This window comes from Moschus berezovskii, chromosome 22 (assembly GCF_049115385.1).
Source record: "Moschus berezovskii isolate FMDL1 chromosome 22, NW_MosBer_1.0, whole genome shotgun sequence".
NCBI classification, from domain to species: domain Eukaryota; kingdom Metazoa; phylum Chordata; class Mammalia; order Artiodactyla; family Moschidae; genus Moschus; species Moschus berezovskii.
Genome location: NC_142481.1, coordinates 23,406,912 through 23,424,831, shown reverse-complemented (window position 1 = coordinate 23,424,831; position 17,920 = coordinate 23,406,912). Strand labels below are relative to the sequence as shown.

The 17,920-nt window shown below is 40.5% G+C and overlaps 1 protein-coding gene across 1 annotated transcript in view; it reads left to right on the top strand.

Annotated features, from left to right (window-relative positions):
* Positions 1-17,920, top strand: part of HYDIN (HYDIN axonemal central pair apparatus protein) — a 415,120-nt gene that overhangs the window by 94,803 nt on the left and 302,397 nt on the right. The window contains exons 5-6 of the mRNA XM_088830541.1: positions 3,433-3,552; positions 6,657-6,791. Coding sequence (XP_088686667.1) covers positions 3,433-3,552; positions 6,657-6,791 — 255 coding nt within the window. The remainder of the gene's footprint in view (positions 1-3,432; positions 3,553-6,656; positions 6,792-17,920) is intronic.

The following is a 17,920-nucleotide window of genomic DNA, read 5'->3' as shown; positions in this document are numbered from 1 at the left end:
CTTTGCAGCCCCACAGACCTAGTCCATGGAATTCTCCAGGCCAGAATACTGGAGTGCGTAGCCTTTCCCTTCTGCAGGGATCTTCCCAACCCAGGGATCGAACCCAGGTCTCCTGCATTGGGGGCAGATTCTTTACCAGCTGAGCCACAAGGGAAGCCCAAGAATACTGGAGTGGGTAGCCTATCCCTTCTCCAGTGGATCTTCCTGACCCAGGAATCGAACCGGGGTCTCCTGCATTGCAGGTGGATTCTTTACCAGCTGAGCTATAATATTAACTTGTGTGCCCAAAGATTGTTTATTCTTCATTTGATATCCAGTGATTCTATTAGGGAGGCTTCCCAGGTGGCGCTAGTGATAAAGAACCTGTCTGCCAGTGCAGATGTAAGAGATGTGGGTTCAATTCCTGGGTCAGGAAGATCCCCTGGAGGAGGAGATGACAACTCACTTCCAGTGTTTTTGTCTGGGAAATCCCAAGGACAGAGGAACCTGGTGGGCTGCGGTCCTCTGGGTCGCAGAGTCAAACTTAGCATGCATGCAGCATGCACAATATTATTAGGATGTGACTAAATTTTTCCTAAAATATTATATCTGTTATTTTTTGCTAGAAAGCTTTTCTAGGATTATCAAGTATTCATGCCATTTTTTTCCTTTAAAAATATCAGTTGTGAAGATGCTGTATCTTCTTTGCCCTTCTTCACCTTGTATTTCCTCTCTAATCCATTTTAAACTTTGTTCATTCCCATTTCATTGTAATTACATTTGTCAGCATCCTCTGTATCCCTTACTTTGAGGTGTGTGTGTGTGTCTTAAAATTCATTCTTAAGCTTGATCAGTTCAACACAGTTGGGTCATCTCATGCATTTTACATAGTTAGTGTCTTTTTTGTACCTTTTAATTTGCTGTGTCTCCGATATCACACTCCTTTGGCTTTCTTCCTACTTCACTGGTTGCTTTTTTCTTATTTGTTGGCTCTTTCTCCTTTTCCTAATTACTAAACATTGGAGCTCCCCAGTACTTGCTCTTTAAACTTCTTTTTCTTCTGCACTCACTCCTTAGGTGGCCCATTCTAGGAACGAGGTTTTAAATTTCACCTTTTAAATGATTACTTTCATAATTGTATCTTCTACTGTGATCTAGCCTCTGAACTCTGGATCATATATTCATCTCAGTGTATGATTGGCAGCTCAAACTTAAAATCTTTAAGATCTAAGTTTTGCATTACATTCTTTCCCTAAAGTCATGATCTTTCCTCCCTCCACTATGTTATACCTCCATTGATCTGTTTTCCCAGGCCAAAAACCTTGGTGTTATCTCTGATGCCCCTGTTTTTCTCACATCTTATGTGAAATCCAACAAGGGCTAGTAATCACAAATACATCTCTATAATCAAACCACTTCTCACCACCTCTACCACCACCATCCCGTTCAACCCATCATCATCTAGACTCCTAAAATAGCCTCCCTGTTTCCCTCCGATCACCCCATTATCAGTTCTCCACAAAGAAGAGTGGTTTTTAAAAATGTAAACTAGAACATGTTGCTTCCATATTGAAAACTACCTAGAAGCTTCCTGTTACCCTCATAATGATAAAGTCCCGCATCATCTGATCCTGCATCCTTCATAGTCTTTTCCTTTGTCTTTTCCCCAGCTCATTCTCCTCGAACTGCACCTCCTTTTGCTGCTCTTCAAATACTCAAAGATAATTCTTACCCCAGGGTCTTTGCACTTGTTATTCCTTCTAACTGGAATGCTGTTTTCTCAGATCTTTGAATGACTTACTTCAATTCAAATCATTTCCATAGAGAGGCCATCCCTTGACTGCCTATCCCCATTCACTCCATCTCCTTGTCCTGCTTCGGCTTTCTTTATAGCTTTAACATTGCCTGACCTTGTTTTATGAATTTTTATTTTTTATCCATTTCCTCAAGAATTTTAGCTTCATGAGGCAGTGGTTTTATTGGCTTTGTTCACTACTGTATGCTCAACATATGGAAAGCATTAGAAATTCAATTAGCATTTATTAAATTAGCACTTGAATTTTTCATCGCTTTTGATTGCTTAATCTTTTCTGAACTCTGGAATATTTGCTTTGTGCTCTCAGATTTTTTTTCTATTATGTTCTTTGAGCTTATGATGAAGTGGTGTAGTTAAGATTCTTGTTATTTTCATGGCAACCAGAAAAGTGAATATTCATTTGACATTTTCTTTTTCTTTTTTTGGTGAGTGTTTTTATATAGATCCTGGCTTATTTGTCCTTGTGATTATTATTATCATTCATCGTTGAAATAAAGAAGGGAATTCTTCCTGGACTTGCTGTTTTCAGGTATTTAATGTTGAGGCAGGGCTGGTAGTATTGCAGTCCAGTAGGAATTCTCCATGATTCTAGGGGCAGCTCTTTATGAAAGAGGATTGTCTGTGTGTGTTTATTTGGAAGGAGGATGAGAAGAAGGGAGGAGATGTGACAAAATTGTGTTAGCCTTTTCTTCCCCCCAGAGTTCCTCAGCTATGATTCTTCTAGCCTGTCTAAATGATGGACTCTTCCTATAAATATGCATATTAGTGTATTTTCCACACACCTGCCAGTGGTTCAGTGTAAATTTTCTTTTTCTTTCTTTTAAAATAAATGTATTTCTTCCCATTAGGGAAGTCCATAGAGTTTCTTTAGTTTCTCTCAATAATGGTTTGTAGATTTTCCAGATAAAGGTCTTACATATCTTTCATTGGATTTATGCCTATGTATTTTATGTTTTAGAATGTGGTTTTAAATGGTATTGTTTATAAATTTCATTTCCTAAATGTTCATTGCTTATACAAAGAAATATAATTGATTGACATTGACCTTTTATTCAGTGACCTTGATAAGTCACTTATTAATTTCTAATTTATAGGTTATTTTGAATTTTTTTAATTAATTGATTTTAATTGGAGGATAATTACTTTACAATATTGTGATGGTTTTTTGTCATACATCAGCATGAATCAGCCACAGGTATACATGTGTCCTCCTTATCCTGAACTCCCCCTCCCACCTCCCTCCCCACTCTATCTCTCTGGGTTGTCCTAGAGCACCAGCTTTGGGTGCCCTGCTTCATGCATCGAACTTGTACTGGTCAGCTGTTTTACATATGATAATGTATATGTTTCAGTGCTGTTCTCTCAAATCATCCCACCCTCGCCTTCTCCCACTGAATCCAAAAGTCTGTTCTTTACATCTGTGTCTCCTTTGCTGCTCTGCAGGTAGGATCGTCAGTACAATCTTTCTTAATTCCATGTATGTGCATTAATATACAGTATTTGTCATTCTGTTACTCCTTTTAAAGTGTTTCCTTGGTTCTTAGTGTTAATATTAGGTATGTGTAGTAATTTCTTATCTTTTCCAGTCATTTCTGCCACTTTGTGACTATATGATTAATTTATTCTTTCAACTGTAGTTTCCAGGAATTGACCTGGATCAGGCGTTATTCCAGCCCTTTCCATCAGAAATCATATTTCAGAACTACACTCCCTGTGAAGTCTATGAGGTTCCACTGGTTTTGAGGAACAATGACACAGTGAGTATGTTTGCTGGGATGGCTGTACCTTTTATGCACATATAAGGGATTAGATAGAATGGGATCCTGTAGGATCTTAGATAAGCTCTTTAATTTGATAGACCGAGGAAAATAGATGAAGACATGCCCTTTGATTATGAGCTTAATGAAGTCAGGACCATACTGGTTGGTTTGTTGCTAAATGCTCAGTCCCAGGGCAGTTCCCACCATGTGCACTAAGTATTCTTTTGAATAAAGGATTAGCTAGATGAGTGTCATGAAGTTCTCACCAGTGACTATTTGGGCTTGGTTTTCATTTAAGACAGTGCCATTACTATTCATGTTTGCATACTCCACATTAGAGCCACTGTTTCCCACTGTTATAGCCACAAATTCTAGCTGTAACAAAGGACGTGAATTAAGTGAGGTCTCTGCAAGAATTTAAGGCAAAGGGGAAGACTTGCAGTTATATTCACTACAGTAGCTCATTAAAGGAATCAGTGATGCCTTTCAGAGAAAGTATCAAGTCTACTCATATGAATTGCAGTTGTTGAGCCAATGCGTTTAGATTATGCAAATTATATTTTTAAAAAAAACTTCAAAAAAAGAAGTTCCCGTTTTCTCTTTTCCATTTCCCCACTTCTACCTCAGATAGCCTTCAGAATTTGTCTACATATAGATTTGGATGGCTTCTCCACTGTCTGTTCCTTGTTTCTTTGTGGTTGCAACTGAGGATTTCTTCTCTATTATGATGCCTTTTCCCTTCAGAGATAAATTAGGGTTTATTTCAAGAAAGAGTATTGAATGACTGAAGATTTTCTTGACATATAACAATGATGAAAGAAAGAATAATGCAGAATGTCAGCATGATGCACAGTTAAGCATGAAAAGTAATCAGATAGGGAGGAAGGTATTGGAGAGATGCTAAATATCAGGTGTTAAGGACAAGTAGAAATACTTATAGGAGACTTAGAATATTGAGACAAAAATTCTATAATAAAAGTGGGAAATTAAGTGAAGACTATGCAAGAATTCAAGGCAAATGGGAAGATTTGCAGTTATATTTACTACAGTAACTGATTAAAGGAATCAGTGATGCCTTTCAGAGATCAGTGAGTTTCTTTAGTGACAGCAAAGTCAGACTTTAGAAGATGGAACATTTAGTTCTTCACTGCAGGAGAGTTAGCAAGAGAAGCTCATGGGATGGAAGCTAAAGGGTAGGCAGAGAGAAGAAAAAGAACCCGAGATGTTTATAATCAGGTTCGTTATGTCTCAAGAAGAGATCAGTTACATAGGGCTGCCAACCAGTTTAGTTTCTCACTTTCAGTTTTCTTTTTCCCTTTCTCCACTGCTTTTTGATTCTTGTTAAAGTTTTTTTAGGCTATTAAAGGCAGAGAGGACCTATACCAAAAGGTACTCCTCCCTGACCATCAGCAAGAAATGATTGCCAGTGGGTATAGTGAGCATATCAAGGATAAGAGGCATGTGTCAGCCTTGTCTACCAAAGGACACTCACTTCTTATGGATGAAACTCACACCTCTTGGTCAGATGCTGTTGGAGTATTGGACCCCATGAAAAGAAGGTCCTCATCCAAGGAAGTTCAGCTGCCAACAAGCAGACAGGCAGGCTTGTTCTTGGTGTGTTAATCCCAGGACCCTTGTATGAAGTGGCTGATGTAAGCCTGCTTCTCTACTTCCTATTTCATGAAGGAGCCACTGAGATGAATTTAGGACACTGAAAAATGCTCTCTGTGCCACTCACCTTTTGCTTCCTCACTGGCTTGGAATGCCAGAGACAGAGCCTGGTTGTTCTTCTCTCTCTCTTGAACACACAAGTTGAAAGTAAGCCATGAACACTCTACAAGCCACAACACGGTTCACTTGGGGTACAATTATAAGCACCCAGACTCCAGAGTCAGATTAATCTGGGATCAGATTCCAGGTGGGCGCTCTCCTAGCTGTAGACTTTGGGCAAGTCACTTCACTTCTCCAAGCTGTGGGGATAATAATTGCACCCATTTCAATAGGTTGTTTGAAATATTAAATGAGATAATGGATGTAAAGTATTCAGCTCAGTGCCTGTCATTAGTAAGCACTAAAGCAGTGTTAGTATTACTACCAGTGTTGCTGTTGTTTTCCTTTCTAGTTTTTAACCCACAGTTATGATCTTACTAAAAGTATTCCCCCCCAAAAAAAATAAATAAATAAATAAAAGTATTCCCAACAAGCTTATATGACATCATTTAACACATCATGAATGCCATTGAACTTTTCTCTTAACAGCAAAGCCAGTTCTGTTCCTATCAGATATGAACACATCTCTTTCTTACCTCCCCAGTCTCTAGTCTTAAGATCTGTCTGAATTCTCTCTGCATTACTTCTTCCCTTCCACATCTGGGCTTCAGCTTTGAGAGGCTGTGGGGTTTCTTGTTTCTCATTTTCCACCAAGACTCCTAGGACGGACATAGCTGTAGTTAACTTTCTTCTGCTGCCTTTAACTCTTTTTTTTTTTTTTTCTTTTTTAAAAAAATCCTCTCCTGTTCCTGTGTCCCTAGAACCTCTACCTCTGACCTCCCGTCTTCTCACAGTTACATTTCCTTTATCGCTGGGGACTGTCCAAGATAGGCGTATGTACTCTGGGTGAGGCAAGCAGGGCAGAAGAATAAGACTTTAAAAGGATGGAACTGTTTGAACCAGCTCCAAGACTGGCCTTGGGGATATTCTACTGCCCTCTATGTTCCTGCTTCACAGTAGTGTTGGGTGGGGCAATCCTGTAGGGAAGAAAGGTAGAGTTAGGCCAGGATTTGATTCCGAACACCATTGCCTGGTAAAGCTGTAACTCTTAGGGCAAGTGTCTGTTTCCTCATCTGAAGAATGAATTGTAATGAAGCTCAAAGGTTATTGCGAGGATCAAGTGGTGCCTCATGTACAGTGATGAGCCATAGCAGGAGTGCAGTGTGATATCTTCTACCAGGGCAGTTCTCAGATGTTGGAAAGTCCAGTGCAGCTCCCCAGTGTAGGTGGGGTTTTAGATCATTAAGCAGTTAGTTTTCAAAAATAGTCACATTTAACTAATAAAATAAAAATTTTCAATAATAGTACCCGTTATTGGGTTTTTCTTGCAGATTCCAAGGATGGTGAAAGTTGTTGAGGAAAGTTCACCTTACTTTAAAGTAATCAGCCCCAAAGATATCAGCCACAAAGTCGCTCCAGGAGTGCCATCCGTGTTCCGAATCCTCTTTACTCCAGAGGAAAACAAGGTAACAGCAGCGCTGGCAGGACAGTGGTTGAGTGCTTGTCGCTGGCCGTTTGCAGTTCTGACCACGCACGGAGGTGGGGGGGGGTGGCTGTGTTGTCGATGGTGTTGGTGTTGTTGATGGCCCCGCTGGCGTCAGGGTGGGTGAGAGGAGGGGATGGGGTACCACTGGGGATAGGAAAGAGCTGTCAGTGATGAGGGCCTATGTGAGCTGCAGGTGGCCAGACTGTAAGGAAGGCTAGCCTTCTGGTTGCTTCTCTGGCACCTGCCTCAGCATATTTATGTTGGACAGTGCAGCTGGAGAGACACCAAAAAGGGGAAGGTGTGGTCCAGGTGCAGTGAGCTGAGACAAAGGGTAGAGATCACGGCTTCTTGGAAGTCTGGGATCCTAGTTAGTTACATCCTTCCTCCCCACCTTATAACTAGTTTAGGAAAGAGACCTAAGATTCAAATGCTGATCACAGTATCAGTCTCATTAATGGCAAAGAATGTGACCAGGACCTGAGGCCCACAGAAGGCCTCCTTCTGCTCCCTAGTGACGGTGGGCAACCAGTCCTCGGGGAAGGGCTCACCTCACCAGTAGCTCCGCCCAAGCGCAAGTGGGGCAGCGAGAGCCGAAAGCAGAGGCCTGCCCCGTCTTCTTACCCCTGTCTGCACAGAGCCTGAGTTCAAAACGAAGCCACTTCCGCCCAGCACCACCACAGCCGTCGGGCATCTAGCCCATTTTCAGGCTCTCTCCTCAGTTGTGTAAATTCCAGTTGCTTCTGGAAGGAAGAACTAGCTTGAGGGACTGAGGGAGGGTGGCTTCTCCCCACCCCTTCTCCAAGAGTGCAAGATTGCTGGTTGAGTTTTCCTCTGTAAGGGGCAAAGTGGGGACTTGTGTGGAAGAGAAAAGGATTTTGCCAGCATGACTGAAGGAACAAGGATAAAAAAAAAAAAAACACACACACCAAGGCTAAAATCGGCATAACAAAATGTCAGTTTATATGTAATGTTAATAGTGTGTATGTGTATCTGTGTTGTGCTGTTACAGATGGAATCAGAAGAACGTAGTGGAGATAACTAGCTTTGAATGCTTTCTTCTCTATCACTAGTACTTTTTAGCTGCTGTAAATGTCATTAGCGGTGTTCCTGCTGCTGTGGCTACTGTTTCTACTTTTCTAGAGAGCAGGGATAGAGGATTTAATGTGACTTGCCAAGCAATGGCAAGCCACTCCAGTACTCTTGCCTAGAAAATCCCATGGATGGAGGAGTCTGGTAGGCTGCAGTCCGTGGGGTCTCTAAGGGTCGGACACAACTGAGCGACTTCACTTTCACTTTTCACTGTCACACATTGGAGAAGGAAATGGCAACCCACTCCAGTGTTCTTGCCTGGAGAATCCCAGGGACGGGGGAGCCTGGTGGGCTTCTGTCTATGGGGTCGCACAGAGTCGGACACGACTGAAGTGACTTAGCAGCAGCAGCCAAGCATGGATCACTGTAGTGAGTGGTTAGAAATTTCATTATATAATAGTGGTATTATTAATTTTCCACTTTGTAGTATTACTGTTTATTTCTTGGATTGTGTTTATGAACTTTGAATTTTGTTTGAGGTGTTAACTGAAATAACCAAAAAGATAAATAGCTCCAGAAGTAGTGCTTTTTGCTGTACGTTATTGAAGTCCTGATTTTTTTTTTTTCCTCCAGGTTCTATATCTGAATATTATCTGTGAAGAGAATGGTTGGATTTAGTTTGGCGGTCAAATTCCTACACTGTCATTTTATTATAAAAACTGGCTATAGTAAGCCTTTATGCAGCTTGAAATGTAAAGCTTCCTGGATTCGAGGGGTTGGCTTTCCTTAATTTTTTTTCTGTGCTGGAAAAAAAAAAATCTTCTGTTGAATAAGTATTATTCTATCTGCAGGCAGTCTGACTGAGAAAGGGATACACAGAACTTTCTGAAAAGGTGGAATGTTCTGTGTCATCATAGGTGTGTGGGTTCAATGGATGAATTCATTTGTCAAAGTTGTACACTCTATTTATGCTTTCTAAATATCTAAATTTTACCTTAAAAACTTAAAAATGTAATGATAGCAATAGAAAGGCAAATGGATAGAGGTACAGATGAAGCCCGAAGGACAGAATGTTAGTTTACTGTTGAATATGGGTGATGAGTACATGGGGTTTGTTATACTCTTCTGTTTTATTTATAAGTCTTTTTAATTTCCCCTCATCAAAAACTAAAAGCAAAGGGAGAGAATTTTAGAACTACTTATCTATACAGCAAATAATATATTTTAAGTGAGTTTGTACCTACTTTATAAATATGAAATGCCAGCATTCCCACTGAGGATTACTTCATGGCTGTATTTTGTGGCTGCTTATCTTACTCCTAGCTTTTTTATTCCCTCTTACCGTTCCATTTCACCAACATTGCCTGTGGTCTATTGGGAAAGCCCTAATTAAAAATAGATCAGTTTAATGTTGCTTTAGTATTTCTTTTAAGTATTTGAAAGTTATCAAGGGTTACATGCATGTGTGAGAGGAGGTAGGCTGAGAGTAATGGCTGACTATGAGAAATTTATACCATTTTCAGTACATTAGGATTTTGTGTTGGATTGGGCTCTAAGCTGTGAAATAATTGACATAATATGTGTTTCTGAGGATGTAGTGATTTCTCCTTTTACTGACTGTCTAAGACTAATGGTGGGTATTTGGGGAAGCACCTGCTGCTAGTTTTGGTCCCCATTTTTCTACAAAGATCCTGCCATCCCGCACCTTCAGCAGGGCCCCATTGCAGTAGTTTTTCTGGTCGTCTGGGCATCTACATTCACTCTTACTGTTGGAAAACCAACAGGGTGTGCACAGAACAACCAACTAGAGTTAGTCCTGCTGTCTTCAGTGCTGATCCAGAATGTAGCAAAGCGGTAGCAAGACCAGATTTATTTTAGGAAGAATAAAATCAGTCTTTCCACTATGTCACTTTTTCTCCACTTGGCCAAATTGATAGCCAAAGTACATATGTCTTTTTCCTCCTACCCCCTGCTGATCTGAACACACTTCATTCTCATTTGCCCTCCTCACATCTGGAGGGTGAGATATGTAAATTGCAGCATGCCACAGTTTAATAAGCCAGTCCTCTTTCAATTGGATTTTCGGCCCCCTTTGTATATTAGCATGTCGAAGATTATAATGCAGTGTACATTTTTTCCCCTGTCATCTATTATTCTAGCTTCCTGGAGATTTAACTTGTTCCGTTCCGTTTAGTCGCTCAGTCGTGTCCAACTCTTTGCGACCCCGTGGACTGTGATTGAACCCGGGTCTCCTGCATTGGAGGCAGACGCTTTAACCTCTGAGCCACCAGGGAAGCCCACTTAACTTGTTAAGGATGCCAAATACCCAGATAACAGGTGCAGCAAATTCATTTCAGCTTTCCTTATCTCTTTTCACGTGGACTTGAAAAAAAAGATTGGATATGTTATTTATTTAATAATCCTAGTATACATGTCATGGAAAGTAGAAATGTAGCAGTCAATGTTATCATAACACTATAAAATTCTGGAGCCTGGCATTTTTCTTGACCTCTTAAATTTGTATCTTTACTATTAAAAAGAATATAAGAAATACTAGGCTTTTGTAGGAAAGCAAAACTGGGTACATCCTTGGACTTAGGGCAGCATCAGTTTGCAATAGTGTTGACAAATGAAAATGGCAGCAGTGGTTTACAGAAAATATGAAGTGATCCATTTTTTTTTTTTTTTTTGCTCAGTTGTGTTTTAAGAAAATGCCTAGCTTGTCGTCAGAATAGTTTTCTTGGTTTGTTACTATGAAATTTAAAGAACATGACCCAAGAAGAATCGAAAAACATTACAATAATTTGTTATCCAGGTGTACATATTTTTTGAAAAAGTTTTAAAATTTTTAATTGGAAAATAATTGCTTCACAATGTTGTGTTGGTTTCTGCCACACAGCATTGCAACTCAGCCATAAGTATACTATAGTGCTAGCATTTTGAATTAAAATATAGATTTTTTAAAATTAAGTATATTTTAATATAAATATAAAATATTAAAATATAAGATTTGCCACAATCATCAATTCTTATTGACAAAAATAATGATAGGGATTTAGTTTTCTTCCTGCCTGGAATTCACCCTCCCTGGTTCTGTCTAGGTTCCCCTTGTAATCCAGGTGCTTAGCATAGGGCCTAACATATAGGAAATTGTGATAAATATTTTAAAAGTGAGATAAGTAAGTTCATCTCAAGAAAATAAAAGGTAGTTTCTTCAACTTGAGGATGGCCTAAAGATAATAAAAGCAAAGGCATAAGAAAAGGGGGCTCAAAATATCTTTTTGTGCCATCAATGTATTCAGTTCAGTTCAGTTGCTCAGTCATGTCTGACTCTGCGAACCCATGGACTGCAGCATGCCAGGCTTCTCTGTCCATCACCAGCTCCTGGAACTTGCTCAGACTCATGTCCATCAAGTCGGTGATGCCATCCAACTATCATCCTCTATTGTCCCCTTCTCCTCCTGCCTTCAATTTTCCCCAGCATCAGGTCTTTTCCAGTGAGTCAGTTCTTTGCATCAAGTGGCCAAAGTATTGGAGTTTCAGCTTCAGCATCAGTCCTTCCAATGAATATTCAGGACTGATTTCCTTTAGGATGGACTGGTTTGATCTCTTTGCTGTCCCAGGGACTCTCAAGACTCTTCTTGAACACTACAGTTCAAAAGCATCAATTCTTCGACGCTCAGCTTTCTTTATGGTCCCACACTCACATCCATACATGACTACTGGAAAAACCATAGCTTTGACTAGACAGACCTCTGTCAGCAAAGTATTAGATGTTATCAATGTATTAGATGTTGACTTTTCCCCTGTCTTTTCAACCAGGAGAAAGATGTCTAAGAAGTCTTCTTTAAAAGTCTTTCTTCCCACTTTGTTTCATATCTTCATAGTCACATCACTATTTTCTAGCTTTCTGGATTTGATAAATGTCATTTTGTAATATGGCTAGTGAGGCTCTCAGGCATTCTGTTTATTAAGAACTCTTGATAGTGTAGTATCCAAATAAAGATATTAATATGAGTATTATTTCACTCACTCTACACCAGGCTCAATGCTATAAGCCAGGATCCAGTGGAAAATAGCAGAAGCTTGGCCTTTCTGGGGCTTATTGATTCCACAATGAATAAACAGACGTATCATTTAATATCAGATAATGCCAAAGAATGCTCAAACTACCGGACAATTGCCCTCATCTCACACGCTAGCAAAGTCATGCTCAAAATTCTCCAAGCCAGGCTTCAGCAATATGTAAACCGTGAACTCCCAGATGTTCAAGCAGGTTTTAGAAAAGGCAGAGGCACCAGAGATCAAATTGCCAACATCCGCTGGATCATGGAGAAAGCAAGAGAGTTTCAGAAAAACATCTATTTCTGCTTCATTGACTATGCCAAAGCCTTTGACTGTGTGGATCACAATAAACTGTGGAACATTCTGAAAGAGATGGGAATCCAAGACCACCTGACCTGCCTCTTGCGAAACCTGTATGCAGGTCAGAAAGCAACAGTTAGAACTGGACATGGAACAACAGACTGGTTCCAAATAGGAAAAGGTGTACGTCAAGGTTGTATATTGTCACCTTGCTTATTTAACTTATATGCAGAGTACATCATGAGGAACGCTGGGCTGGAAGAAGCACAAGCTGGAATCAAGATTGCTGGGAGAAATATCAATAACCTCAGATATGCAGATGACACTACCCTTATGGCAGAAAGTGAAGAGGAACTCAAAAGCCTCTTGATGAAAGTGAAAGAGGAGAGTGAAAAGGTTGGTTTGAAGCTCAACATTCAGAAAACTAAGATCATGGCATCTGGTCCCATCACTTCATGGGAAATAGATGGAAAAACAGTGGAAACAGTGTCAGACTTTGTTTTTTTGGGCTCCAAAATCACTGCAGATGGTGATTGCAGCCATGAAATTAAAAGACGCTTGCTCCTTGGAAGGAAAGTTATGACCAACCTTGATAGTATATTAAAAAGCAGAGACATTACTTTGCCAACCAAGGTCCGTCTAGTCAAGGCAATGGTTTTTCCCGTGGTCATGTATGGATGTGAGAGTTGGACTGTGAAGAAGGCTGATTGCCGAAGAATCGATGCTTTTGAACTGTGGTGTTGGAGAAGACTCTTGAGAGTCCCTTATACTGCAAGGAGATCCAACCAGTCCATTCTAAGGGAGATCAGTCCTGGATGTTCATTGGAGGGACTGATGCTAAAGCTGAAACTGCAATACTTTGGCCACCTCATGCGACGAGTTGACTCACTGGAAAAGACTCTGATGCTGGGAAAGGTTGGGGGCGGGAGGAGAAGGGGACGACGGAGAATGAGATGGCTGGATGGCATCACCGACTCTGTGGACATGAGTTTGAGTGAACTCCGGGAGTTGGTGATGGACAGGGAGGCCTGGCGTGCTGTGATTCATGGGGTCGCGGAGAGTCGGACACGACTGAGCGACTGAACTGAACTGAACTGAACTGACTGAGTGACATTATAGAGAACAGAGAGTGGTAGAGAATGGAGACTGTTTCCTTTCAGTAGGAAGATCAGGAGAGACTTCTTCAATGAGGTAACTTTTGGGTAGAGAGCTGAACTGGGCAGATATTGTTGTCTGGGAGCATCACTTCTGGAGGCCCTGTGACAGAAGCATGTCTGGCAGCAGGTCAGGGAAGTGGATGGCCAGTGTGACTGAAGGAGAGGAAACTGCTCAGGAAATGGTAGGAGACAAGGTTTGTAGAGGGTGAGACCATGAAGAATCTTAGAAGTCATACAGAGTAGAATAGGAAGCCATCATAAAGTACTTAAACTATTTTTTATTATGGAAGCTTTCACCCGTATGCAGAAGTATAGAGAATAGAATAGTGAAGTGTCATCACACAGACTTTCAAGCTATCAGCATATGACCATCTTGCTTCATCATCCTGTCCCCTGTCCCAGAGGATTTTGCAGCAAGCCCCATTCAGCATTTCATTGTACTTCATTGTTTGTCTCTAAGTGACAAGGTCCTTTTTAAAAGTTAAATCACAGTACGTTTATCACATGTAAAAATTGACAGTAGCTTCTTAATATCATCAAATATATAGTCAGTATTCAGATCTGCCCAGTTGAGTAATGTATGTATGTATATGATGTATATGTGTATGTTTGTTTTTGTATATGTGGATGTGTGTATATGTATATGTAGATCTGTATATATGTATATGTTTGTTTTTTAAGTTCATTTTCTTAAATTGGGATCCAAACAAGGCACTAAGTGCATCTTCACCAGATTCCATAAAGTGATCCTCCATTCCCCCTGTTTCCTATAGACTAGTAGTTAGATCTAGAGGTTAGATTCATGTTGGATTTTTGAGGGGCTAGAATTCTTGGGTGATGTGGTATGTCCTATTGCATCACATCAAGGCACAAAATGTCTGTTGTTATGCTTTATTTTTGTAACGATATAGTGAACTTCCTGAGGTACAGTTCATACAGGAAAGATAGAATAAATGCTTGATTCTTTTCCCTTTATCTACTCTGGTGAGTTTTGATTAGGAATTACATATCTGACTTACATTTTAAGACCACTCTGGTTGCTCTGTGGAGAATAGATGGAAGAAGGTGTGAGGCATAACAGCTAGCTGTGTACCCTTGACATCTATTTTTCTTTTTCCTCATTGGAAAGAGAATCACAAATTTTGATTGGATTCATAGCTGCCAGAGATAAAAGGTTTCATTTCCCCAGCCTTCTTTGTCGCTGCTGTGTCTAAGTGTTGGCCAGTGAAATGTGAGCAGGACTTCCAACACATGTACTTGATGGAAGCCGACCCAGTGGGAGGAGTGAGGAAGAGAACCAGGAACTCAGTTTTATATGTTAAGTTTGAATTTCCCTTTAGACATCCAAGTAGAAATATCAAGGAAGCAGTTGGACACAATGGTCTTCGGTAAAGGGGAAGTGTTGGGGCTACAGGCAAGCATTTAAAAATCATAACTCATAAATGTAAGTACCACCCTTGGTGGTCAGCAGAGTATGACGCTAAGAAGAGGTAGTAGTGAGGAGGGAAACCCAGAAACCCAGTGCTTTATTGTCCAAATGGATTGTTGGTTTTTAGTCACTGAGTTGTGTCTAACTCTTTGCAACTCCACGGACTGTAAGCCCACCAGGCTCCTCTGTCCTCCACTATCTCCCAGAGTTTGCTCGCATTCGTGTCCATCGAGTTGGTGATGCTATCTATCTCTTCCTCCACCCCTTCTCCTTTTGCCTTCAGTCTTTCCCAGCAGGAGGGTCTTTTCCAATGAGTCAGCTCTTTACATCAGGTGGCCAAAATATTGGAGCTTCAGCTTTAGCAACAGTCCTTCCAATGAATTTTCGGGGTTGAGTTCCTTTAGGATTGACTGGTTTGATCTCCTTACTGTCCAAGGGATCTCAAGAGCCTTCTTCAGCACAGTTCAAAAGTATCAGTTCTTCAGTGTTCAGCCTTCTTTATGGTCCAGCTCTCAAATCCGTACATACTAGAAAAACCATAGCTTTGACTCCACAGACCTTTGTCAGCAAAGTGATATCTCTGCTTTTTAATATGCTATGTAGGTTTGTCATAGCTTTCCTTCCAAGGAGCAACATCTTTTAATTTCATGGCTGCAGTCAGCATTCACAGTGATTTTGGAGCCCCCCAAATAAACTTTACCACTGCTTCACTTTTTCACCTATCTTTGTTTTTTGAATGTTGAGTTTCAAGCCAGCTTTTTCACTCTCCTCCTTCACCTTTATCAAGAGGCTCTTTAGTTCCTCTTTACTTTCTGCCATTAGAATGGTATCATCTACATTCCTGAAGTTGTTGGTACCTCTCCCAGCAGTCTTGATTCCAGCTTGTGATTCATCCAGCCTGACATTTCAAATGATGTACTCTGCATAGAAGTTAAATAATCAGGGTGACAATATACAGCCTTGTTGTACTCCTTTCCCAATTTGAACCAGTCCATTGTTCCATGATAGGTTCTAACTGTTGCTTCTTGACCTGCATACAGGTTTCTCAGGAGATAAGTGAAGTGGTCTGTTATTCCCATCTCTTTAAGAATTTTCTACAGTTTATTGTGATCCACACAGCAGTGTAGTCAATAGATAAAATATATTTTTAAAAAAGCACTAAAATCTAACATTTTGACTCCACTTGTTTGACTTAGTATGACTAGAATGCTAGATTTCTAATTAAAACAATAGATATGCAACAAGCAACAAAGATTTACTCTATAGCACAGGGAACTGTAATCAAGATTTTGTAATAACCTATTAGTTCAGTTCAGTCGCTCAGTCATGTCCGACTCTTTGTGACCCCATGAACCGCAGCACGCAAGGCCTCCCTGTCCATCACCAACTCCCGGAGTTTATCCAAACTCATGTCCATTGAGTCAGTGATGCCATCTAGCCATCTCATCCTCTATTGTCCCCTTCTCCTCCTGCCTTCAATCTTTCCCAACATTAGGGTCTTTTCAAATGAGTCAGCTCTTCGCATCAGGTGGCCAAAATATTGGAGTTTCGGCTTCAACATCAGTCCTTTCAATGAACAGCCAGGACTGATTTCCTTTAGGATGGACTGGTTGGATCTCCTTGTAGTCCAAGGGACTGTCAAGAGTCTTCTCCAGCACCACAGTTAAAAGTCATCAATTCTTCAGCACTCAGCTGTCTTTATAGTCCAACTCTCACATCCATACATGACTACTGGAAAAACCATAGCCTTGACTAGACGGACTTTGTTGACAAAGTAATATCTCTGCTTTTTAAAATGCTGTCTAGGTTGGTCATAACTTTCTTTCCAAGGAGTAAGCGTCTTTTAATTTCATGGCTGCAGTCACCATCTGCAGTGATTTTGGAGCCCCCAAAAATAAAGTCAGCCACTGTTACCACTGTTTCCCCATCTAGTTGCCATGAAGTGATGGGACTGGATGCCATGATCTTAGTTTTCTGAATGTTGAGCTTTAAGCCAACTTTTTCACTCTCCTCTTTCACTTTCATCAAAGGCTCTTTAGTTCTTCTTCACTTTCTGCCATAAGAGTGATGTCACCTGCATATCTGAGGTTATTGATATTTCTCCCGGCAATTTTGATTCCAGCTTGTACTTCCTCCAGCTGAGCATTTCTCATGATGTACTCTGCATATAAGTTAAATAAGCAGGGTGACAGTATACAGCCTTGACGTACTCCTTTCCTAATTTGGAACCAATCTGTTGTTCCATGTCCTGTTCTAACTATTGCTTCCTGACCTGCATACAGGTTTCTCAAGAGGCAAATCAGGTGGTCTGGTATTCCCATCTCTTTCAGAATTTTCCACAGTTAATTGTGATACACACAGTCAAAGGCTTTGTCTTTGTCAATAAATTTTTTGTCAGTAAATTTGTCAATAAAGCAGAAATAGATGTTTTTCTGGAACTCTTGCTTTTTCAATGATCCAGCGGATTTTGGCAATTTGACCTCTGGTTCCTCTGCCTTTTCTAAAACCAGCTTGAACATCTGGAAGTTCACGATTCACGTATTGCTGAAGCCTGGCTCGGAGAATTTTGAGCGTTATTTTACTAGCGTGTGAGATGAGTGCAATTGTGTGATAGTTTGAGCATTCTTTGGCATTGCCTTTCTTTGGGCTTGGAATTAAGACTGACTTTTTCCAGTCCTGTGGCCACTGCTGAGTTTTACAAATTTGCTGCTGTATTCAGTGAAGCACTTTCACAGCATCATCTTTTAGGATTTGAAATAGCTCAACTGGGATTCCATCACCTCCACTAGCTTTGTTCATAGTGATGCTTCCTAAGGCCCACTTGACTTCACATTCCAGGATGTCTGGCTCTAGGTGAGTGATCATATCATCGTGATTATCTGGGTCGTGAAGATCTTTTTTGTACAGTTCTTCTGTGTATAATTGCTACCTCTTCTTAATATCTTCTGCTTCTGTTAGGTCCATACCATTTCTGTCCTTTATCGAGCCCATCTTTGCATGAAATGTTCCCTTGCTATCTCTAATTTTCTTGAAGAGATCTCTTGTTTTTCCTGTTCTGTTGTTTTCTTCTATTTCTTTGCATTGATCACTGAGGAAGGCTTTCTTATCTCTCCTTGCTATTCTTTGGAA